General features: G+C 61.1%; 2 protein-coding genes and 1 non-coding gene across 4 annotated transcripts; 2 read left to right on the top strand and 1 right to left on the bottom strand.

The window, feature by feature from the left end:
- The first annotated feature begins 173 nt into the window (after positions 1-173).
- On the top strand, positions 174-302 carry LOC141970067 (U11 spliceosomal RNA). The gene has a single exon (XR_012635147.1). It is a non-coding gene; the product is annotated as a U11 spliceosomal RNA (small nuclear RNA).
- A 119-nt stretch (positions 303-421) lies between these two features.
- On the bottom strand, positions 422-10,139 carry LOC141969899 (discoidin, CUB and LCCL domain-containing protein 1-like). Its single transcript, XM_074926106.1, has 15 exons — positions 10,005-10,139; positions 7,182-7,403; positions 4,830-4,967; positions 4,458-4,509; positions 4,179-4,251; positions 3,843-3,976; positions 3,654-3,691; positions 3,340-3,534; positions 2,537-2,658; positions 2,262-2,430; positions 2,076-2,168; positions 1,828-1,918; positions 1,597-1,634; positions 1,330-1,422; positions 422-886 (listed from the first exon to the last, which is right to left on the bottom strand). The coding sequence occupies exons 1-15, from the start codon at positions 10,108-10,110 to the stop codon at positions 504-506; spliced, it is 1,947 nt and encodes a 648-aa protein (XP_074782207.1). The 5' UTR covers positions 10,111-10,139; the 3' UTR covers positions 422-503.
- A 630-nt stretch (positions 10,140-10,769) lies between these two features.
- GMEB1 (glucocorticoid modulatory element binding protein 1) lies at positions 10,770-23,500 on the top strand. 2 transcript variants are annotated; one of them, XM_074926292.1, is made up of 10 exons: positions 10,770-10,821; positions 12,490-12,656; positions 13,684-13,766; positions 14,741-14,865; positions 15,802-15,905; positions 16,343-16,497; positions 17,905-18,033; positions 18,739-18,876; positions 19,973-20,095; positions 21,579-23,500. In XM_074926292.1, exons 2-10 carry the CDS (start codon positions 12,529-12,531, stop codon positions 22,283-22,285), a joined length of 1,692 nt encoding a protein of 563 aa, XP_074782393.1. In that variant the 5' UTR covers positions 10,770-10,821; positions 12,490-12,528; the 3' UTR covers positions 22,286-23,500. The 2 variants fall into 2 exon arrangements, with proteins under 2 accessions (XP_074782393.1, XP_074782394.1); XM_074926293.1 differs by lacking the exon at positions 10,770-10,821 and adding an exon at positions 13,873-13,993 and having other exon boundaries at positions 12,633-12,656.
- Positions 23,501-23,612: the final 112 nt, after the last annotated feature.

Raw genomic sequence — 23,612 nt, 5'->3', positions numbered from 1 at the left:
GGTTTTTTTGTGGTAAAACCGCAGAAATTAGCAGGAAAAAAGGAAGAAGGACGGTAGGAAAGAATAGAGGAACGGAGATCCGCGCGCTGTCGTTCGGGAGGAGCGCGTGCCTCGCCATGAGCCGAGCAGCACCCTGGCGCTTTGCGGTGCCGGCGGGGCGGCGGCGCAGCTCTAAAAAGGGCTTCTGCCGTGCGTGGCACGGGGGGGCCCCGCGGCCGCCCCCGCGGAATCGACATCAAGAGATTTCGGAAGTACAATTTTTGCGAGGGGGGTCGCCGGTAACCGCCTGTTCCGGCGCCCCGAGCAGCGCCAGTGCGGCAAGGAAAGATGGACGGTGGGGGCGTGTCACGCCTGTCAGTCACCGGGCGCACGCCCCGCCCCCCGAGGCCGGCGGCGCGCTCAGCGTGCGGGTGTACGTACACGTGTTTGTATTTAAATAGAATTTCTGCTTTTAAAAAAGGTCCCCGGGGAGGGGGCGCGGCGGCCCCTCGCTCCTCACCGCTTCACAAGGCTTCGTGGTACACGTGGCCGAGCGGCCCCTCGGCAGAGGGCACGTCCCCACCGACAGTCCGCTCCGGGCGCCGCCCCGCCGTGAGCAGCTCCCCGGGCCGCAGAGCGGGGGCATCGTACCGCACCGGGAGGGAACCGGGGAGCCCCGTGACGCCGCCGGGGCTGCGGCGGGTGCTGGCGGGCTCCGGTTCGCTGAACGGCGTGGCGTACTCGGGCTCGGGGGGCAGCGGCTCGGCGTACTCGTGGTATTTTCCCGGCACGTCGTAGTGGCTCACGACCAGGGGCAGCGTGTAGCCCTCGTCCAGGAGCGGCTTGAAGGTGGAAGGGCCCGTTGGGCTACTGGGGCTCACCTGCACCAGGTCCGGTTCGGCGTACTCTGCAACGGGGACGCCTGGCTCTGAGCTGGGGATGGCGGTGGGGGACTGTCCCCGCAGCCGTAAAGGGGTCACGGTGCTGTTCCAGATGTGGGTGGGATGGGTAGGCAAAAAAAACCGGGCACATCTGGATCCCCGAGAGGGGGAAAAGTTGGGCAGACGCCTGCCAAAACCCATCCAGGGCGGGACACCCACCCCGCAGGGGCACAGAGCTCCTGGTGCCCTCGGGCCACCTTCCAACGCCCACCCCGGGGTCTGAGGGGGAAGAATAATAATACTGAAGATAAATAATAAGCCCTGCCAGGGTCTCCCTTTTGCATGATGCAGGACAGGAGTGGGACCAGAGTGGTGCTGGGGGGGGTGTGTGAACGGGCACCCCGGGGTATAACGGGAGAGATGCAGCTCTCGGCTGAGGAACGCGTTTGCACCCCGATGTCCCCGTTACCTGGTGAATGGGTCTGGCTGAGGTCCAGTACAGGGCTGGGTGGCGGGAGGCTCTGCAGGGAGCACCCCGGGCTTGACTCCACTTCGGGGTACCCTGAGCCGAGAGCAGAAACCCCCAGTTGTCACATGCCGTCTCTTGGGGACCAGCAGTGCCCCATGTTCTGGGGGCAGAGCAGCGGCCCCGGGGGTGGGACAACTCGGGGTTAAACCTACCGCCCCCCCCGTCCTGGATTTTGGCCCCAGGGAGGGGGTGTTGGGGACCCTTTACCTTTTGCGATCCCGCCGTTCAGCTCCGCCGCTGACTTTCTGCCAAGGGGAGAGCCAGATGGTGGTGAGGGGTCCCAGCCACCCCCACCCACCTCCGTGCACCCGCTGTGTGTGTGTGGGGACGGCTGCGCCCCTCAGGACCCGGCGAGCTGCTGAACGGAGCCGCCGCGCTTTGGGAAAGTGATGTGTGGGGGTCCCCTGGGGCGAAGCGGGGGGCAGGATGGGGACCCACCTCTTCCTGCGGCAGAGGAAAGCCAGCAGCAGGAGGCTGGAGCTGAGGAGCACGAAGCCGCTGACAAGCAGCACCACCAGCAGCGTGGAGCCTGGGGAGGGAGAGCAGCGTCACCCACGGGGGCCAGACACTTGTCATGGAGGGGGATCTTGAAAGCCTGAGTGGGTCCATCGGTGCCTGGAGCACCCACAAGATGAAGCTGCACCCCAGGGACGGCACCCCCGCCCCCCCCCCTCCATGGCACCCACCTGCCTTCTCCGGGTCCAGGGCGACGCCGGGGATGGGTGTGTGGCCGGCCGGGCGGCTGGTGGGGACAGAGACCTCCCTGGGGATGCTGGGCACTGCGGGGCAGAGCGGGGACCGTGGGTGCGGGTCCAGCGCCACCTGCATGGGCAGGAGGAGGTCCCCGGGGTGGGGGGGGCTGAGGGTCTCACCGTAGGGCCGGGGGGCACGGACCCGGGCCAGCTGGCAGCCCACCAGGGCCACCTTCAAGGCCACGCGCTGGTGCCAGCGCTGGGGCGTGACGCGGACGTAGCGGGCGACGATGGGGGGGATGAAGGCGTTGGAGACCTCCCCGTGGCTGTCGGCGTTGCCTTCAAAGACCTACCGGGGAGGGTGAAGAGGGTGCCAGGGGCCGAATGTCCGTGGGCAGGGGGAGCTGTGACCCCCCCGCTGTGGGGTGTGTGTGTGTGTCCCACCCCAAGCCCACCTTGTCCTCCTGGCCACCGCTGCCTCTGTAGGGTCTCCAGTTCTTCCCGTCGCGGCTGGAGGAGACCCGGTAGGAGGTCACATAGTAGTCGTACTGCTCAGAGGAGCCCTTGGTGATGATGCCTGTTGATGCAGGAGCGAGCCCAGGGCTGGGGGGAGGGCTTGGGGGGGCCACCCTGTACCCCAGCATGCCCCATTGCGTGGGGCAGAGCTTTCCCAGCCGGAATAACCCCTGGCTCTGGGATACCCACCGCCCTGTGGGGAGGGGAACCCCAGGGGGTTCCCTCCAGCCCCGGGCGGGGTTTGGGTGGCAGATTGGGGTGTCGGACCCCCGCCCCGCTCTGCCCCCAGAAGCCGATAACCCCCGGGCCCGGCTGCTGGCCCCGCATTCCTCCCGCCCCCAGCCTCCGGCCGGACAATGTCCCCATTTTCCTCGCCGCAGTTGCCAGCCGCCGCCGCACAAAGCCTCCGCTTTCGGCGGGCTCCGGCCGAACAAAAGGCGCTCGCTGGCACCAGATGCAAGAGCATAATATTAACTTGTTCGTCCCAGAAACGGCTGCGGGGGGGGGGCGCAGGCGGGGAAAAAACGGGGACGGGGGACAGCCGGGGGCTGGGGGAGTTGGTGCTGTCAGCATCCCAGTTTGCACCAGTAAAACCACAGCACAAGGAGCCCCAGTGCTGTCTGGAGTTATGGAGGGGGGTCAGTGAGGCTGGCAGCCATGCCACCGTGGGGAGGACAGTGGTCAGGGTGGCCCAGGGACCAGCCAGTGTGTCCCCCCCTCCCTGCCGATGGCCGACACTCACCTGTGACGTTCCGGCGGGTGCCCAGGTCCAGCTCGAGCCAGGCAGCCTCGGAGCCGGGTTCGGGTGCCCAGGAGTGGCCGGCGGTGCCGAGCGCTGCCCGTTGGGCCACCCAGGCTCGGTCCTGGCCCAGCGCGTCCACCTCGTGCCACCAGGATGAGGCGTTGAAGGCGGCCACCTCCAGCGCATCGCCGCAGGCTGGCAACGGGGAGACGGCAGGATGGGAGCCTAGGACCCCCAACTGGGCACGGTGGGGTGGCACCAAGTTTGGCAACCAAAATCGGGGATTAATTTCAGGGAAAACGGGGAAAAAATACCTTTGTGGAATATGAGCCGCTTCTCAGAGAGGGATCCCCTGCGGGGAGGAAAGAGGGGGGGGTGTCAGACAGGGGGGTCCCCAGGCGAACAAACTGGGGGGCTCTGAAATTGAGGGGTGGCATGTCCCCGAGGTGGGTTCCATGGCTGGGTGTGGGGTGCAGCCGGGGTGCCCCCAACCTCTCACCCACCTTTTGGAGTGGAGCCCGTTGGCGAAGGCCGACTCATAGAGCGTGATCCCCTTCTGGCGGGACAGGGTGACCTGCCCCCCCAGCTCGTCCGCGATCACCCCAGCGTGCACGGCCGCCTTGCACAGCACCGAGGTCTGCGGGGAGCAGGGCAGGGGTGAGGGCAGCACCCCCCCACCTCCCATGGGGCACCCCATGGCCGTACCCCCCCCCCCAAGCAGCAGCCATGGATGCCGGGGACCGTCCCTGGTGGGTGCACCCATGGGTGCTGACCCATGCAGCGGGGTGCAGGCCCACACAGGGGGGTGCCCCGCGGGACGAGCCGGGCTCTGCACTTACGTCCCGGTAGCCCTGGCTGGGGTTGCCCCAGATGTCCCCGTCGATGTCCTTGCAGCCCGCGGGACAGTACACGCTGAAACACACGAGGCGAGGAGGGTGGGGGTCAAGGCTTGCTCCCATCCCCACCTGCTTTGCTCCCCAACTCGCTGAAGTTGCACCCCAAAAGCCCCAGGGTGAGCCCCGAGCACCCAGGAGAGGGAGGGGGATGAAATGGGCTGATGGGGACACAGAGGGGGGACATGCCAAAGCGGGGACTGCTGGTACCTCCGGCCCACTCACCTGACGTGCTCCTGGGTGTAGTGGGTGCCCCGAACCAGGCAGGAGACCAGGTCTGCAAGGCAGGGACACCCCAGGGTGAGGGACCCCCACCTGCCCCCCAGCACCCGCCTCTGCCCCAGGGAGGCAGGGAGGGGTGACCCCTCGGTCCCTGCAGCCATGGCCACGCCACCACCTGGGGTTCCCGCTGACCTGGGGGTTCAGGGTGCTGGGGGGGGGACGACTTGTCCCCCATATTGTGCTGCCAGCCGGGGGGGTCTTTAGGGAACCCACGCTGGGGGGAGGTCCCTCCACCCCTGGCTGTCCCCCCCCGCCCCCAGGACACAGCCTGGGGTAGGGGGTGTCTCTACCTCCCTGGGGGACGCTCCCCCCTACCTGGGTGCTGCGAGGTGGCGTAGGACAGGAGGAGGCCTCGTCCCGAGCGGTGGCTGGTGCTGTTGAACAGGACGGTCACGGCGCTGGAGTTTGTCACCAGGAGCGGGGCGGCGGGGCCGGCGTTCCTGCAGTAGGGCCCTGGCACAGGGACGGAGCCAGGAGAGGATTGGGGCTCCCTGGGGACAGGGGTGGGCACCCGGACCCCGGGGTGTCACCTCCCCTGGCTCAGGCAGTTGGGCTGTGCTTAGGGTGGTCCCACCCCCAGGGTGGCCCCATGCCCAGAGCGTGACATCCACGCTATGGGGGGGACTGGGGCACAGCACCCCACACCTCACCCTGTCCCCACTATCCCCCCCGTAGCTATAAGTAGCACCAAGGGGGACACAGCCCCCAGGCAGGGGGGTTAGAGCCGGACCAGGCTCCCGGAGGGGTCCCCAAGATGTCCCCACCTCCCCCAGCGGGGACAGACGGGCTCCCGGCTGGACAGGGACACCCCTCCCTTCCCAGAGACGCTTCCCCGGGGCCTCTTCCCGGTGCGAGTGGCCACCAGCCCTTATTGGGCACTTGCCACCACGGCCCTCACTGCCGAGGCTGGCACACACAGCACGGCCTCGCGGGACCCCAAGGGGGCTGCAGCCCTGTCCCCTCCCCATCTGCCTGTGACGGCCGAAGCTGCCTCCTAAATCCCCCGTTTAATCCAAATTAATTTGTGGTCTCCATCTCCCTGATTAAAACTTCAGCTTAGCAGGCAGGCGGGTTCCTTGGGGACATCTCTGGTCCCAACCGGGGACAAGAGGTAGTCCTAATCCCCAGACTGCCACCACCCTCCATCTCTCTGCTCTATCCTGTCCATCACCGGGGCCTCGGGGCGCCCACAGATGCTTTGAGCAAATGCCATTGGTGCCCTGGGGACAGGGAGCTGTGTCCCTCTGTCCCCACGGGGCCACCGTGGGGTCGTGCCGTGCCTCAGTTTCCCCACACCCTCGCCCTGCCCGTGTTGTATTTAATAGAGAGGTCGAGCCCAGGGGACACGTGTGTGTGCAGGGATGTCACAGATGTGACGGAATGAGGGCTCTGTATGATATGCAAATGACATGCAGATGAGATGCAGATGACACACACACACAGATTTCCCACCAGATGCCAGCGCTGCCCTGGGCAGATGCTGTCGCGGTGCTGGCACGGTGCCCACCCGGCCAGCGGCTCCAGAGACCCCCTGGGTGCCGGGGACCCCTCGGCCAAGACGCGGGCTGGAGGCCACCACCCCTACGGGGACCCCGGCACGTCCCCGGGCAGGACCAGGCCGGGCGCCGGACACCGGCTCTGAGTCAGCGGGAGGGAGCCCGCAGCCTCCGCCTGCTCCAGCCGCTTCCCGAAAAACATCTGGGACTCCTCAAGGGCTGGCGTCAGCCACAGGCGAGGGAGCGGGACCCCGGCCCAGCCCCACGTCACCCCCCCACCCGCTGGCACACATGGCCCTGCTGCAGGCACCCAAAGGGGCTGCGGGTGCCCGGCCTCCCCCCCAGCCCCCCGGGAGTATCGTCTGGGGGTCCCCGTTTTCCTGCGTTGCTCCAGGACCCCTCAGCCTGGGCCAGGTTTAGTGGTCCCAGGAGATGGGGACAAATATGTCCCTGAGGCCACAGCAGAGGGGACTGGGGACCTCAAGTGTGACTGTCACCCCTCTGGGTACCAGCCCGGAAAGGGTGAAAGCCCTGGAGAACAGGGAAAAATCCCGGAGCCGTGGCGGATCCCAGCTGGCTTCTTTCCACCCCGCGTTTCCCACAGTGTCCCCTGCCCCTCACCCGGCCTCAGGGCTGCTCCTCCATTCCACCCCACTGACACTCCAACAGTGACACTCCCCCCCGAGATGACTCCCCCAGCCCCAGCTATGCTCCCAGCGCTGCCAAATCCCTCCAAAACCATTAAATCCCTCCGGGAAAATCCTGGAAGCGTTTGGGCAGCGGCTGGGCAGACGGAATCAATTAATCAGCGGCTGCATCTGCTCCCAACCGGGTGTTCCCCTGCCCAAACCCCCCGGCTTGGCAACAGCCCCCCCTCCTCAGGATACCCTGCTCCTCGGGTGTCCCCCTCCTCAGATACCCCCTTCCTCGGGTACCCCCTTTCTTAGATACCCCCTTCCTTAGGTACCCCCCTCCTCGGATACCCCTGTCCTCAGACACCTCCCTCCTCAGATAACCCCCCGCCCAAGACAAAATCAGCTAAATAGCCAGATTTTCCTGATATTTTCCTCATGCAGGACTTTACATAATGTGAGATCACACACCCCACGCCCCCCCCCCCCCCCCCAGCCCCTCGGTGGGTGCTGCCTCAGTTTCCCCCCCCTCCCCTTACCATAGGCAGTGCCGGCCTGGGGGTCAGCGAGCAGCAGGGAGCTGCGGGCGCAGCGCTCGGAGGGCTCCAGGTCCACGTCCCCGAAGGCCAGGAGAAGGGAGGTGCCGGGGGGGGCGCGCAGCCGCCAGCGGCAAGCTGTGTGGTTGGGATACGTGCCCGGGTAGTTCTTGGAGCTGAGGGTGCCACTGTGGGGTGTCAGCAGCGTGTGGCCGCAGCCGTCCCCTGCAGAGAGATGTGGGGGGGGGTTGGGGGGCTCAGCCAGGCTGCTCCCTGCCTCAGTTTCCCCACTTGACGTGGACCTGGGGACACCCCACAGGCACCTAAGCCCCTTCAAATCTTTTCCTCGTTTGAAATAGTATTTTTTGGTGGCTTTTCTAGCTGCTCCCCACCACCCTCCCACGAGGGACAGTCCCTGGGGGGGAATCCAGGGATGAAGCTGCCTTAGTTTCCCCCCCAGCCACCCAGCACAGACCCACACCTCCAGCTCCTCTCTGTCCCCCAGGCCAGGACCACCCCAGTTTTGGGGGATACAAAAGGATGGAGGGAAGAGATACCCCCCCCCCCCAGGGCAAGCAGACCCCCAGGAACCCCTGGATGCAGCCTTGACCTTGAGGATGACCTTGGGCAGCTGCATCCCCATTGCCTCCTCTCCAGGGCGATGCCAGCACCCACCACAAAAGGGGCTTTTTTCCAGGCTCTCCACCCCCCAGGCACGAGGGAATATCCTGGAAACTTGATTTGAAAGCGTCCGGTGTCTGGGACCGGCCGGGATTTCTGGTGGAGCCGAGGCAGGACTGGGGCACAGGGAAGGGCAGGGAGGAGGGGAAGTACCGCTCAGGCCCTCTGCATGGGCTGGGGGGGATGTGGGGATCCATCGTTCAACCCCTCTTCTCCCCCCCGAATCCCAAAAAAGTTGCTGCTCCTGCCAAGCATCACCCCGGCGCAGCCAGAAAGAAAAGCGATGGCAGGCCCCTGCCTTGGCTGCCCTCGCCGTCGCCGGGAGACGGCACAAAGCACCGGCCGGGGAAAATCCTGCTGGGATAAAAAAAGTGGGGGGGAGCGGAGGCGGAAGATGCCAGCCCCCCCACAGAGCCCAATCCTCCCCAGCCTGCGGGAAGGGCTGGTGGCCAAACTGGGGGGGGGGGTCTATCCTGTGAAATCCCCGATTTTTCCCCACCCCAGCCAGGCAGCGGCCCCTGTTAAGGCAGAGCTGGAAGGGATCAGGCCCTCTGGGGTGGGGGGGCACTGGGAGCAGGTTGGATGGGGGCAACGGCACAGGACACCCCAGTGCTGCCGGGAAAACAGCTCACAGAGGGGCTGCTCTGCCGAGGGGGGGAATATTTGGGGTATTTTGCGTGGGTTTCCAGTAGGAAAGGTCAGAGCCATCAGGATCTGCATGGAAAACCCTCTCCGGCCAGGACAGCCTGGCACATCTGCCAGACTGGGGGTCTTGGATGGACCCCCCCCCGGCTCCAACACCCTGCCAGTGGGTGCAGAGGAGCTGGGGGGACCCATCCCAGGAAAAACACCCATCCCGGGAAAGGAAATCCTCGGTAAAAGCATCCCGAGCGTGGCGGGCGCATGCCGGGCGGGCATGCCAGAGATAAGCTGAGGGCTGCAGGCGCAGTCGGGGATTTGGCTCCGAAGATGCTATCGAGGGGCTGGGAACGGCAACAGCTGAGCCACGGGGGAACTGGGGACTTGCCCCCAGTCACGGGAACACCGCCCCCCCCAAAAAAAAACAATTGCCAAAAAATGGGAAAACTGGATTTCCGCTGGGTGAGAGCGAAGCCGTGGCCGGGCCCCCGTTGCTCCATCCCCCCTGCCAGGGATTTTGTTTGTTTTCTCACAGGATGCAGGAAAGACACAACAGGGCGATGCTCCGGGAAAAGCCCGGCACGCTCCCGCCTCTGGCACGCTGCCGGCCCCGGGAGAGCTCCCCCGCGTCCACCGGGGGGTTTGGGATCCGGTGGAAACCCGCCGTAGGATGTCCCCCAAGTCACGCTTGGGGAACGCAGCGGGGTTCGGGCTCCGGTGACTCCGTCCCGGATCCCGTGCCTCCGTTTCCCCTCGCTGGGGACGATGCTTTGGATGTCCCGTCCTTGTCTCCTCGCTCTCAGATGAGTTGGGGACAAGCGGCACCAGGAAAAAACGTGTCTTTGGGATTAAGTTTGGCTGAACGCTCCCTCGGGGCCTTCCCGGACCCCGGTGGGTGCAAATCCCCCCCCGGAGGACTCTGCCGGGGTCCGCAGCACCCCCGGGATGCAGCCCGCTGCCCGGCTCTCCCGGCCGTTCCCTGTAAGCTCCGGTGATCCTCTTAAACCGGGGCAGAGTCGGGTCACTGGGGATTAGGGGTTCCCCGGGAAAGCCCTGCGGGATGGAGCCGACACCGGGACTCCCGGGGCAGGCGGCACCCTGGCACCGGGCGCAGGGTGGGACAGGGGGAGAGGGGAGGGGGCTGCGGGGGGACCAAGCGGGTGCGGGATCGGGGTGTTGCGGCCGTGGTGGAGGCAGCGGGGAGCTCGTCCCGGTTGTGGTCCCGGTCTGGGGACTGCTGAGACCCGTCCCGAACCGGTACCGGGGAACCCACCCCGGTCCGGACACAGTGAAGAGCCGGTCCCGGATCGGAACCGGGGCAGAGGGGAGCCCGTCCCGTCTCGGTCCTCATCCCAGACCCAAATCCCGGTCCCCATGCCGGGCGCGGCGCATGGTCCGTCCCGGCGAGGGAAAGGGAACCCCGGAGGTGCCGGTGGGAGCAGAACTCCCGGTGCTGTGTCCCGGTGCGAGGTTCCCCATCGCCGGTGCCCCGCAGTCCGCACTCACCGTCCTGTCCACCGGTCAGGCGCAGCCCCAGCGGGCCCAGCAGAAGGCAGCGGCGGAGCAGCGCCAGTGCCAGCGCCCCCCGCGCCGCCCCGCCGCCCGCCCGCATCCTCCTCCCGCCGCCGCCGCCGCCGCCGCCGCGGCCCCGCCGCGCCCGCCGCCCCGCGCCCGCCTGTCCGCCACGCCCATTGGCTGCCGCCGCCCAGCCCCGCGTCGCCATTGGGCCGCCGCGCTGTCAGTCAGCCGGCACGGCACGGCGGAGGGGAGTGGGGGGCTCGGCCGGGCAGGGGTGGGGGGGGGTGTTCCGGGCACCGGCGGGGGGGGGGGGCATCGCTCGGGGCAGGGGGGCGCGGACCCCCGAAGCGGGGCTTGGAGACGGTCCCAGAAGCCCCCTGAGGGCCGTGGGGGCTGGGGACGGACCCGCCATGAGGGTCCGGAGCCCCCGGGAGGGGCTGAGTGTGCCCGGTAACCGCTTTCCACTGCCCCCCTCCCGCGGGGGCCGCCCTGGCAGAGGGCCGGTTCCCCCCGCAGTGGTTTCCTCTCTTCGCGGTTTCCCCCCGCGCTGTCACTCGTGTCCCGGCCTGGCAGGAAAAGCCGCGGGGCGGGGCGGTGCCGCCGGCCGCCGCCAGGGAGCAGCACGGTGCCGGCCGCGCCAGTCCCGCCGCCGTTTATAGTCGGCGGCCCCTTTAAGGCAGGCGGCGGCCGGAAGTGCTGGCGGCCGAGGCCGCGGCGGCTACTGCGCATGCGCCCTCCTGCCCGGCCCGCTTCCCCCCCTCCCCTCCCCCTGCTCTCAGCCCCCGGACTCGGCCGCTCGGCGACGGTAAGGGCCGGCGGCGCCGCGCTACGGGAGCCGGGAGGGGCCAGGCGGCGGCGCGGCGGGGCGGGGCGGGGCGGGAGGGGGCCCGGCCCGGCCCGCCGGGGAGGGGATGGGAGGGGGCGCCCCAGCGCGCGTCGCCGTACGTGCCGCCGCCGCGAGGGCGGACGTCGCGCGCCGCGGGGGGGGGGGGGGGGGCCCGCGCCGCTGCGTCCGCCCGCGGGGGAGGGGGGGGGAGGGAGGGGGGGAGGAAGAAAAGGGGGGGGGCGGGGGAGGCCACACCCCTCCCCCGGGCAGCCCCGCCCCGCCGCCACCGCCGCGCGCTGCGGGGGGGGGACTCGCGCCTCCCCCCCCCCCCCGCCCTTGACCCCTGACCCCGAGGTGGGGGGGGGGGGGAACGGGAGGGCAGCTGCGGCCTTATGGGGGGCGCTGACCTCTGACCCCCCCGCGGCGACCCCCGCCCTCAGGGGCGGCCTCTGCCCGCGGGGGGGCGCGGGGGCTCCCCGGGGCCTAGTGAGGGCCTCGGGGTTCCTGGGGGGGTGGGGGGGACAGGCACCCCCTCGCCCTGCCCCGGGCCTTCCTCCGCAGCCCCCGCCTGAGGCCTGGGCTCGGCCCCCCCGCCCGCTGCGGCCCGGAGCCGGTCACCGTCGGGGGTTTCCCCGTGTCCCGGTGTGTGTCCGTCCCCCCCTCCCGCCGGAAATCCTGAGGAAGCCGCGGCCCCGCCGCCCCACGGCGCTGCCGTCCCACGGTGGGGGGGTCCCGGGGCAGCAGCAGCGGCTGGGGGGGTCTGGCCTGCCCGGGGTGCCCCGGGCCCCAGCGGGTGAAGCGGTGGTCGAGGCGCGGTGCCCCGCGGGGGGGGTGTGGGCCCGAGCCGGCCGGGGGACGCGTCCCTCGGGCCCGCCGCGAGCCCCCGTCCCTGCCCTGAGCTCCTCTCCTGACGCAACATCCCAGGAGCTTTTAAACCCCGAGGGGGTGATGGTGACCCGCGCTGGGCTGAGCTCCAGCCCCGCAGCAGGAACAAAACCACCTTTAGGTGGGAGGAACAGCCCGTGGCCAGCGCATCGCTGCCCGGTGACCCCCTGCGAGGATCTCCTGCGGCCGGTGCCACCGGGAATACCGGGAATACCGGCTCCTCCGCAGCCCCTGTGCGGCGGGAAGGGTCAGTCCCAGGCACGGTCCTGGGAGCGAGGGAACGGAGCGTCCCAAGGCCGGCTGGAAGCGCTGCCAGCCAGGGTGGGGGAGAAGCTGCATCTCAGAAACGTTCTCGTGTGCTCCTGCCAAACCCCATTGCTTGGCCGGGCTGTGTGTGAGGAGCGGGGGGAGCCGCTGGCTGCTGCCCGCTCGGGAAGTTGTGAGTAGGATGGCAGTAGGGGATCTGCCTCTCGGTTTTGTGTCGTCGGATGAGATGCTCCCAGCTATCGTGATCGAGAGGGGAGGAGAAATCCTTGTGTGTGCTGACAGGCACTTGCTGTCTCTCTCTGGTGGTGAATTTAAAATGCCTGGTCCCTGCTTTGGAGCTGGAGCTTTGCTCTGCTGGCCCCGCGGTCCCCGCTAGCCCAGCCTTTGCTGCGGCGGGCCTGGGCGATCATGCTTACACACCGCTGCCTGCCCCTCTGCCTGCACAGGCAGCGGTGCTGCCGCGGTACAGACCTGCCTCTGCTTTGCCCTCTGCAGCACCGCGGCACCCCGCCACCGCCGGGCTTCATGTGAGAGATGGCGAATGCCGAAGTGAGCGTCCCTGTGGGTGATGTGGTGGTTGTACCAAGTGACGGAAACGAAGGGGAGAACCCGGAGGATACCAAAACCCAAGTGATCTTGCAGCTCCAGCCGGTGCAGCAAGGGTGAGTTGGATGGTACTGGTGTGTCTGGGAGGTGTGGGGTGGGATGGGGGGGAGCCAGTAGATTTTTGTGGTGTGGGGACCGAGCGTCGCTACGTTTTCCAGGTCTGCGTCGGTTTTGTGCCACGCACCATAGAGGGAAAAAATACAACGCAAAAAAAAAGCTTTTGTGTGTGTCGTTGTCACGGGGCCTCTGAGGAATGAAATTGTCCTGCGGGGACGTGTCCGCACGATGCTGTCTCTGGGTCACAGCAGCCTGGGGACAGTTGTGGCAGAGGGGAAGCGGCGAGGTGGTCGCGGTGCTGCCCCAGCCCCGCGTCCTCCTGATCTCCCTCTTCCCACTCCGGCCCCTGGCTGGGTTTTTGTCATAGTGCAGCTGCTGTATGTGGTGGTCTGTGCATCCAGATCCGCATATACCTCTGCCAGCTTTCCCCTAAAATAGTCCTCCTCTGAAATACAATGAAGCTGGGATGTTGGAGGGAATTTTGCGGTACCCCTGGCAGCTGCTGCGGAGAAGTGGCTGCCACCAGGCACTTCACCTTAACTCTGGATCAATCAGGATGTAAATACCCTGGCTCCAGTTTGATAATATTCACAGAGCAGGGTGGCTGTAGGCCTGACAGTGACTCTTCCCTGCGTGATCACCCGTGCTGCAGTGTCGCACAGGGCTGGAAGGGAAATCCTGGGGCATTGAGCTTTGCTTCCTGTTGTCGTGGGTAACTGCCTGTATCAGAAACCAGAGGAGGAGGCACAGGGAAGCTCGCTGCAGAGCTGCTTCAGTGGCGCTGGCAACGTGGAGGGTGCGATGACAGGACTGGGAACGCCTCTGCGTGTTTCAGTCCTTGGGATTATTATTGTAATTTTTTTTTTTTGTATGCAAAAAAAAGCCTGATTGAAACTGTATCGAACTAAATCCACATCCCTGCAAGACGGGCAAAAAAGAAACGAACCGAATTTTTAACCTCATGCTGTGAATCTTAATTTCCCATGATTTATGTGGTTTGTTTATGGATGGCTGCTTTCACGACAGGATTTACCAAGAGGGCTCCGAGGCCAGCACTGCCGTAGTGGCCGTTGAAACCCACACCATCCACAAGCTAGAAGAAGGGATCGGTGAGTTCCCGCTCGGCGTGGGCAGAATCCCCTCCTTGGCAGGGCTGGTCACCGCTGAGCTGGTGTCTCCAGTTCGCTGGGCTTCCTTCTGGCTCTGCCCCTGCAGATGCTGTTTCCCAGGCATGGATGTGGGTGCAGGGTCTGGGCATACTCTGGATTAAGAGTCTGCTGTTACTGCTTGGGCTCAAAGTCCTGGAACTGAGATCCTGGCTCTCCTGGAATGAATGGTAAGGGCTCCCACGGGGTCCAGGGGAGCCGAGGTTTCACCCTAGTCTTGGGGTGCAGACACTAGCAGGCAGGAATGGTGGTCATGAGGATGGCAGTTGTGTCTGCACTGGCCGAGGCATCACACCCTGATTGCTGGTTCTTTGCTGAACGAACAGCCTGCCAGTTTGGGTTGGGTGTTCAGAAGAACCCAGCAGGTTGGCTCCGAGTGCTCCCTTCCATCCTGAGGAGTACGTGTGGGAAAAGGCTCCTGTCATTAGGTGCTGTCACCAGATCTTCACTGGTGTTCTGCTTCTGTGGGTGTGGGTCTTTTGGCAGTATTAGCAGAAACTCTGCGTGTGACGAGAATGTATTATCAGTAAATATCTGATATCGCTGCTAAAGAGATACCAGAGCTCCAGGAAATCTGAGAGAGGTCTGTACTTCAAATTTTAAAGCATTTTGTTTCCACCAAGGTTGCTCTTGTTGACCCCCTGCTCCTTTTAGATGTCTTGGATTTCTGACCTCATGATCTCCTGATAGATTACCTTTGTATTAAAGAAATATATATATATATATGTGCAGATGCCAGTTGCTGTTAGAGCTGGTAACTGGAGAAGACTAAGAGAGAGCTGATCCTGAACTGGGATTGGCCCTTCTTTTGGTTTCCTGAGTGTAGGTCTCACAACCTGTGAGCTTTCAGCTCCCACCTCGTGGGATTTGAGCCTTTTGGGTGGAAAGTTTCATTTTTACCCGTTCCCCCCCCTCAGACCCCAGCACCATTGAAACGAACGAAGAAATCGAGATCGCCTATCCCATCACCTGCGGGGAGAGCAAAGCCATCCTGCTCTGGAAGAAGTTCGTCTGTCCAGGAATTAATGTCAAGTGTGTCAAGGTAAGGGAGTTTTCACAGCAGACTCCTTCTCCACTCTCAAGGTGCTTGACCTTCACCGGACTTTTTTACTTTTTCTGTTTCATCTGAGCCTTGTCCTGGAGCCAAGTGACTTTGCCTTTGCAGTGTGATGGATTATTACTGCTAAAATTGTTTCTAGCCTGGGGAGAAGCAGGGCAGGAGTGGGTTAAGGAGTGAAGGCCTATCACCCACCTTATATTTCAATGCTGCTCTTGATTACTGTTGTGTTTGGCACTTGATGAGGGACGTGGAGCTGAAGGCAGGCAGGGAATGTGTACTGAGATCTGCCAGAGCTTTTCTTCCTTGTCTCTTTCCCTTCGTGTCCTGATACTCCGCTCCTGTCACTTCCTCAGTGAGCAGGTTGCATCAAGAAGAGAAATCTTGCTGTTCCCTTTTTCCACTTGAGAGTGTGGTAATGTAACAGCTGATGTGTTGAGGCTGAGGCCCCGTGTGCTGCAGCGGCGAGAGCGCTCTGTTGCTGGCCCACAACGGGAACTATCTTAGTCACTGGAGCAGGACAGAACAGATGCCCGAACGAATACCCCTGTCAGCGAGAAGTTGCTCGTCTGTTTGATGTAACAGGAGTCTCCCATGACGATCTCCGGGATGACTGTATGTGTTCAGAGAGGAGCTTGGTTCATGCTTCATACGAAAGCCGTCAGGGCCGTTCTTGGCTCGAGCTGTGTGGTTTGAATGCCGATGGCTGGCAGGTCACCTCTGTAAACATACCCATTCTGGAGTTAGAAGCTTTGCTGTGCTGAGGGGATCAAAGCTGGCAGGGATTTGAGAAGCAGCTCCTCCTCCTGGGTGGAAGTGGGGGCTTAGGTGACCTGTGGACTGGCTGTGTTGGATGTCTCAATACAGTCTTCCAAGGTGATGTTAACTTGTTTGCTGAGCCTTTGCTTATCTCATTGTCAGTTCAATGACCAACTGATCAGCCCGAAGCATTTTGTTCACCTGGCTGGGAAGTCTACCCTAAAGGACTGGAAGAGAGCCATTCGCCTCGGAGGAATCATGCTGAGGTATTTCACTTGCTTATCACTGTGTCCAGCTTCAGGGCTGCATCACTGCAGCTGCAGGATCCCAAGCAGGCGTTTTGTCTGCTTTGCAGTCCCCGGGAGATCTCTTGGAAGCTCACATTACCTGGCCAGCAGCCTGCAGAGATCCTGGCCCCATGGTCTGAGGGGCAGGATTCCTCATCCTGTACAGAAGTGGCCTCGTCTGGGGGACCTGGTACTTGGTGGGGGTGGAACAGGACTGGAGCCCTGTGTGTAAAGCTGGCAGATGGCTCGTATTGGCCATTTGAAAGCCCTGCAGGAGGTGTTTTGTGTGCAGGGTGGCCCTTGGGTTTCCCTTTCTCTGTCCTTCCCACGGCCATAGCATTCTACGTGGAATACTCCCTTTTGTCTCCAGGCTGAGACTTGAGCTGAGCCTGGTTCTCTCCCCACTCCCTGCACAGGAAGATGATGGACTCGGGGCAAATTGACTTCTACCAGCATGACAAAGTTTGCACCAACACCTGTCGAAGCACCAAGTTTGATCTCCTGATCAGCAGCGCCAGAGCACCGGTGCCGGGGCAGCAGAGCGTGGTGCAGACTCCTACATCAGCCGACGGTAGGAAAGTAGTTCACAGTGCCATGGAAGACGGGCTCTTAGGAAGTATTTCTTTGCAGAAGGGGCTGCTGGGTGTTGGAATGGGCTGCCCAGGGCAGGGGGGAGTCCCCGGGATCCCTGGAGGGGTTGAAGAGTCGGGCTGAGCCAGCGCTGAGGGATCTGGGGGAGTTGGGAACGGTCAGGGTGAGGTTCATGGCTGGACTGGAGGAGCTTCGAGGGCTTTTCCAGCTGAGATGTTTCTGTGATTCTGTGGGAGTTTCGCTCTGGTGCTCCTCTCCCTCCCTGGACTAATCAAATCAAGTTGACCCCACACACACACACTTTACAGCTTCTCTTTGGGCGAAGCAGGACAGTCCCACTGCTCAGAAGACTGCTCTGGTTTCTTGGAAGGCAAATGCTTCTCCTGTCCCCTCAGAGAGGTCTCGTTAGCAGCTGGCAGGGAGCTCCCCAGCAGCACAAGGGCTGGAAAGCAGCTGGTATTAAGCAGTGACTAGAGGCAGCCTTGGGAGCCAGGGGAGGCTCACCTTGAAGGGATCTGGGATCACCTGAGAGCTTGCACAGTGTTTTCTGATGTCTTTCCTATTTGAGAGTCTATTACAAAGGCACAAGATGAGCTTATACTCAGGAATAAATTTAGGGATGCTGACCTCCTCCAGAGCCACCTGCTCCACATCCCCTGGACATCTGTGAAGGGGGTTTGATGACTGGACATGGTTGGATTGCCATTTCAACTGCAAATTCTCCTGAATCCTGTGCTTCAGAACAGAAAGTGATCTCTTTGCTAAGGTTAAGGGAGAAGATGACTCCCAACTGTACCACATTGTTCAGCTGGGCAGGTTACGTTTCTCCAGGTCTCTGAGTAGGGGAGATGGCAGAGTTGTCCATATGCTAAGGAGAATCTTCTGGAAAGGACATGGTAAAACCTTACACTGGCTGTGCATTGGCTTAGTCCCAGATTTGATCCAGAAATTTAGGACTGAGTCAGATCCGCTTCCCTTTTATAAACCAGCTCGGACCCTTCAATTTCCTGAGAGATTAGGGCATCTCTGGGGTGCAGAGCTCCCTGTTGATGATGCAAGGGGAGAAGGGTGGCTGGGTTGAGGCTCATTTGTTCCTTTCTTCATTTTGATCCTTTTCTGCTCCCTTTCATGCCAGGACTCCAGATTGCTTTTTGGAGGGCACATGGTTTTCCCTCCAGAAGCCCCAGAGCCTTTCACAATCACAGTTCGAGTGAGAAGCAGCAATATTTGCTTTTAGCTAATTTGGTTGAAAAAAGCCAGGCACAAACAACCTGACCACGAGAGTGAAAAAAAGCCTGGGAGGGGTGAGGGAGGTGGAAAGCAAAGCAGGGATTCAGGGCTGGCACTCCGGGTGCTGCAGAGAGAGCTGACGTTGCCTCTCTGGCAGGGAGCATCACCCAGATCGCGCTGTCGGAGGAGAGCATGGAGGAGGGGATCGAGTGGAACTCGGCTCTGACGGCTGCCGTCACCATGGCCACTGAGGAAGGCATGAAAAAGGACACGGATGAGATCTCGGGTAAGCTCAGGCTGCTTGTTGGATGTATTTTTTTTTTCCCCTCTCCTCACCTGTTACATTCTGGAGGCTGAAATCCTGAAAATAAGGCGAGTTTAGGCAATGGCAGAGCTGTCCCCAGCCCCTTGCCTATCCCCACATTTCCCAGGCGTGCAGGGTCCCTGCCAAATGGAGCTCCTCAGCACTGCAGGCAGAGAGGGACTTGAGCCCTGGCCTTGTGGCTGGTGGATGATCCCCCAGATTAGTTGCTACTAGTTACAATGAGGAGCTGGTTTTGTGTTCATTCTAAGGATGTAAACGTCTGCCAGCCTGGAGCTAGACTAAAACATCAGGGAGCAGTGTCTTGTTAGTACCTCTTGTTAGTACCCTGTCAGCTCTCTTGGCTGCGGTGCCTTGCCTTCCCTCTTAGGATCAGTACAGAAGCTTAGGCAGAATTGTCTCAAAAGATTTTAAGCTCTGCGTCTTGCAAAGATGCAAAATATTGCCTTGGAAGTTATGGTGCTGCTTGAAAGCATGTTACTGGTTTGCTGTCTGGGTCTGTTTTGCTTCTTTGGGGGTTTTTACTTTTTTGCATATCAAATCCATCCCCATGGCGAAATTAGAAGTCAGCTTGCAAAGTTACTCTTGCCTGAAAGGTTTAAGGTGGCCTTGTGGGAAAGTGCCAAGTGCTTGTACATGTTGACTTCTTTTCCCTTCTCCTTGCACTAGAGGACACGCTGATGTTCTGGAAAGGAATAGCTGATGTGGGGCTGATGGAGGAGGTTGTATGCAACATCCAGAAGGAGATAGAAGAAGTCCTAAGAGGCGTCCAGCAGAGGTTGGGTCAGTCTCCCTTCCAGATGACAGGTAGGTTGTGAGCCACAGCCTCTGGCTCTGCGGTGAGAAAGGATGCTCAAACAGGCAGCTGCAGGCAAAAAAAAAAAAGTGAGAAGGGTCCATCCCCACCATTTAAAGGTGTTGAGTCAGGATGGTGAGTGAGTTACCACTCACAGGCTGAGCTGAGTCTGTGTGTGGTCTCAGCCTGCCCAGCTGTGAAGTGCATTCACTTGCACCACTGTGGGGCACAAGGTCACAATGTGCCACCCTGTTCCCTGCACAAAATGATCCCAGCAGCTTCCTGAGACCATCGGGCAACTGTCCTCAGCTCTCAGCCCTCAGGAAAGCCTGCCCAGATTCACTCCTCGGACCAGAGTTAGTCAAACGCTTTTCTCTGTGACAGTGCAGGCTTAAACAGGTCCTGCCCCCTCACTTCTTCTGTCTTCACTTGTGCCAGAAAACCTGTTTTTGGGGCTGAACCAGATGAGGGAACTGTTCCGGGTTAAAAATAACTCCTCTCCCCTCTTTAGGGTTATTTTTAGCTTGGATCAGTTCCCTAATCCAGTCCTGTGAGCACAGGGTTTGAGAGCACCTCTTATTGATGCTCTTGCTGAGAGAACATCCATGTAGCCAGCAAACTTCATTTTACCCAGGATAATTTTTTTTATTTTCTAATTTAGCTTTGGGCTGCCGGATCTTTGTGTCTGGTAGGTGGCAGCTTTTGGAAGCTGCGAGTGATTGAAGTCAGTGGATTATAATAGAAATTTTGCACAGCTTTCAGTGGAGCTGGCATGTTAATGACACTGTCAGCAGCATGGGGTGATGATTTGTAGGTGGAGAGCTCGTTTGTATCTCTGTGATTGCAAATTATGCTTTCATTTGCAGCAATTTTGAGCTGCTTGGGTGACACATCTCTGTTTCATTTTCTTTATCATGTGAATGGGATTATTTAGTCCTTGGATGTCAGAAGGATGCGGGAGCTGGGTCTGCCCTTGTCAGCCAGCCCTTGTGTAAGAACAGATAGTTCTACAAAAAGCAGTAGAAAATTTTTTGTGTAATATGAGCATCTTTTGAGTGCCTGAGTCCCACCCGTGGGACGAGGTACTCATCCCCACTTTCCTTGCAGATGCTGCAGTCTTGAACAACGTTGCCCACACGTTTGGCCTAATGGACACAGTCAAGAAGGTTCTGGACAACAGGAAAAACCAGACAGAGCAAGGAGAGGAGCAGTTTCTTTACACACTGGCAGGTACAGTCAGTGCCTAGTAAGGCTGCTGCTGCTCTTGGGAACTGATGTAACTTTCCTTCCACACACGAGCCACATTGGGGTTATTGCTCAGTATGCTGCCCCCAAACAAACTCATCCCGATCCCTTTCCATCCTAGGGCTTGTGTGGAATTTTCCCTCTCCCTTCCCTCACAGTCAGCTGTTACTTGGAGCACTTGACAGCCCGGTGCTCTTTGCTGCAGCCGAGGAGCTGGGGGTGCAACTCCAGTTCTGTCAGCATTAGGAAAAAGGTGCTGCTAGCTAAGAGCTGTGCTGCAGCCCTCCGAGCTGCAGGCAGCGCCGTGCTGTGCCCATGTACAGTGTGCTGAGCTCTCTGCTTGTCCTGGTGTGGAGCTATCAGGTGTCTTGCACAGCTTCCCCTGAGCAGAAGCCAATAACCTGACCTGGATTCCACAGAGCCGCTTGCTGGATGTGTCTCCCTCCTCACCGTGTTCTGTAGAACCTGTTCTTATCTGGGATGTCCTAGTCCCCTACTGCCCTGGATAAATGAGATTACTGGGCTACTTCTGACTTCCAGTGTTCACACAGACAAGGGTTGAGGGAGCACATGTCTGATGGGGAGCGGCTGGGGGAACTGGGGGGGTTCAGTCTGGAGAAGAGGAGGCTGAGGGGAGACCTCCTGGCCCTCTGCAACTCCCTGCCAGGAGGGTGCAGAGAGAGGGGATGAGTCTCTGGAGCCAAGGAGCCAGTGCCAGGCCCCGAGGGAATGGCCTCAAGCTGCCCAGGGCAGGGTCAGGCTGGCTCTGAGGAAGGATTTCTGTGCAGAAGGGGCTGTTGGGCGTTGGAATGGGCTGCCCAGGGCAGGGGGGGAGTCCCCGGGATCCCTGGAGGGGCTGAAGAGTCGGGCTGAGCCAGCGCTGAGGGATCTGGGGGAGTTGGGAACGGTCAGGGGGAGGGTCATGGTTGGACTGGAGGAGCCTCAAGGGCTTTTCCAACCCGGATGATTCTGGGATGTTGTTTCACTGAGACGGGCAGTCCTGCTCCCTGTCTCCAGGACAGGCGCTCGGCTCCTGGAGAGAGGACCCAGCCAAGCTCAGGAATAAGTGCCTATTGTCTGGAGGGGCTTGGTCCACTCTCCCTCGTAGGTGGGTCTAGCTTGGGAGCAGAAATGGCCATCGTCTCCTCAGGGGGAAGGTAATGGAAATGGCAAATGGTTATAGAGCATTGCCTGTTCCTTATCCAGGCACTGACAGGTGCCCCAAGCAGGCTGAGGGGGTGCAGAGCACTGACCAGGTCTATGTGGGTGGCAGGAGAATCCGGCCTTTTCTGTCAGTGCAGTTTGATCTTGAGTGAAATGCTACGATCGTGCCCAGCTGGGTGGTTAGGAGACCTCCTGTCACCAACGTGGGGTGTGCTGGTTGGTTTGGGGAGCCTGTGAGTCCCCCAGGAGCTACCACAGCATGCTGGCCCCAGCCCAACGTGCTGCTCAGCCATTCTCTTTGCAGACCTGGAGCGGCAGCTGGAAGAGCAGAAGAAACTTGCCAAGGACCAGAAGGCAAAGTCCCAGACCATCCAGAACGTGGTGCTGATGCCCGTCAGCGCTCCCAAGCCCCCCAAGAGACCCCGCCTGCAGCGCCCAGCCTCCGCCACCGTCCTCAGCCCCTCCACCCCCATCCAGCAGCCTCAGTTCACCGTCATCTCGCCCATCGCTATCGCACCTGTTGGACAACAGTTCTCTGTGGGCAACATCCCGGTGGCAACCATTAGCCAAGGCTCCAGCCCGGTGACTGTTCATACTTTGCCATCTGGCTCTCAGCTCTTCCGATACGCCACCGTGGTGTCCTCCTCCAAGACCAGCTCCTCCGACACGGTCACCCTGCACCCGTCCTCCAGCCTGGCGCTGCTGAGCTCGGCCGCCATGCAGGACAGCGGTGCCCTGGCCAACGTGGCGGCCGTGGTCAATCCCGTGGAACTGGTGGCCATGGAGTCCGGCCTCACTTCCACCATCCAGGCCGTGGAGGGCACCTCGGACGACGGGCAGACCATCATAGAGATCGACCCGGCGCCGGATCCCGAAGCAGACACGGATGAGTCGGAGGGCAAAGCTGTGATCCTGGAGACGGAGCTGAGGACTGAGGAGAAAGTGGTGGGAGATGTGGAGGACCATCAGCACCAGGTCCATAACGTGGAGATTGTGGTCTTGGAGGACTAGTGGGAAAGGCAAGCGTCAGTTTGGGGAAGAGTTGGGAATTTGTTTTTATTTTGGGCTTTTTTGTTAAGCATCTTTTCCAGCCACCCCATTTGTTTCCATGGATATTTTCATTGTACTGTATATTTTATATATATATATATATAATTTTTTTTTTTAAACAAAAAAGCTGGAGAAACACGTGAGACGTGGAAAAGGCTCTGTCTCCGTGGAGCACTGAACAATACCGCCTGTTTGTGGGGTCAAGGAGAGACTGGATCTCTGCTGAACAACCCAACCGGGAGGAACTGGACGAGGGCTCCCGGCGCCGAGAGCGCGCCGTGGCCCAGCCATGCGCATGGTGCTTCTGCTCGGGCCACCCTGGCCCCAAATATTTTATTTCAGAGAGACAATAACCAGTGGCTGGAGCGTTGATGTGACTGTGGGAAGGGGTGATGGCTTTGGGGTGGAACAGGTACCTCATTTGTATTTTTATTTTCCCCCAGGGAAGGGAATTCTGTCAGACTCTTCACTGTCACCTCAACTGGGATTTTTTTATTATTATTCTTGCTTTGGGGAAGACGACAGTAGCCCTGATTTTACTGTCCATATTCTCCTCCTCCTCCGCACAAATTGCTTTTATATCTCTATTTTTTTGTATTTGTTTGCTCTCTCCCTTCCCTTGTCCAGATTTCCCAGCTGCAAAGCCCTGACACCTGCTCTCGCCATCTCGGTGTCCCCGTATCCCAGTCCCGCCTCTTCCCGTGGCACTTTTCCCCCATCCCTTTCCCCACCTGGCCAGGCTCGGTGCTGCAGACGCCGCTTGGAGACTCCGAGATCACTTCAGCCTTTTGCAGAAAGGCACAAAATAATCAACTCGAGCTTAAAACCACAACCTCCCCCTTCGCTGCTCAGCGCTGCAGGGACCTTTCGGGGTGTACAAAGCATGTTGTGCTGTTGCTTTCCGGGAGAGCTGGACTCCGGATCGGGGCAGCTTCTGTTTACACTGTGTGCTGGGGCTGCTCCGTGCTTGTCGCTACTTGTTTGGTGGTTTTATTTTTGTATTTTTCTTCTTTCTTCCTATAATCTCTTGGCAGGATTAGAACTGGCACGTTGCTGAAATAATGTGCGCCCCGTTGCTTTTCCCTCTTTTTTTTCTCTTGGTGGCTGGGGGTCCCTTTCGGGCTCCGTCACGGGGGGAAGATGGAAGGGGGGAAGCGCCGGGTGCCGTTAGAGCTGCGGAGGTTTGGGAGGGCGGGGAGGGGGGGGAAGCTGCTTGGCTGGAAATATTAAGCAAAACAACAGCAAAGGAAACACACCTGGGGAGGGCGGGTGGGGAGGGGGAAGGAAG

Source organism: Athene noctua, chromosome 24 (genome assembly GCF_965140245.1).
Source record: "Athene noctua chromosome 24, bAthNoc1.hap1.1, whole genome shotgun sequence".
NCBI lineage: Eukaryota > Metazoa > Chordata > Aves > Strigiformes > Strigidae > Athene > Athene noctua.
The sequence above is the reverse complement of the archived record's forward strand: the minus strand, read 5'-3'. Positions and strand labels throughout refer to the sequence as shown.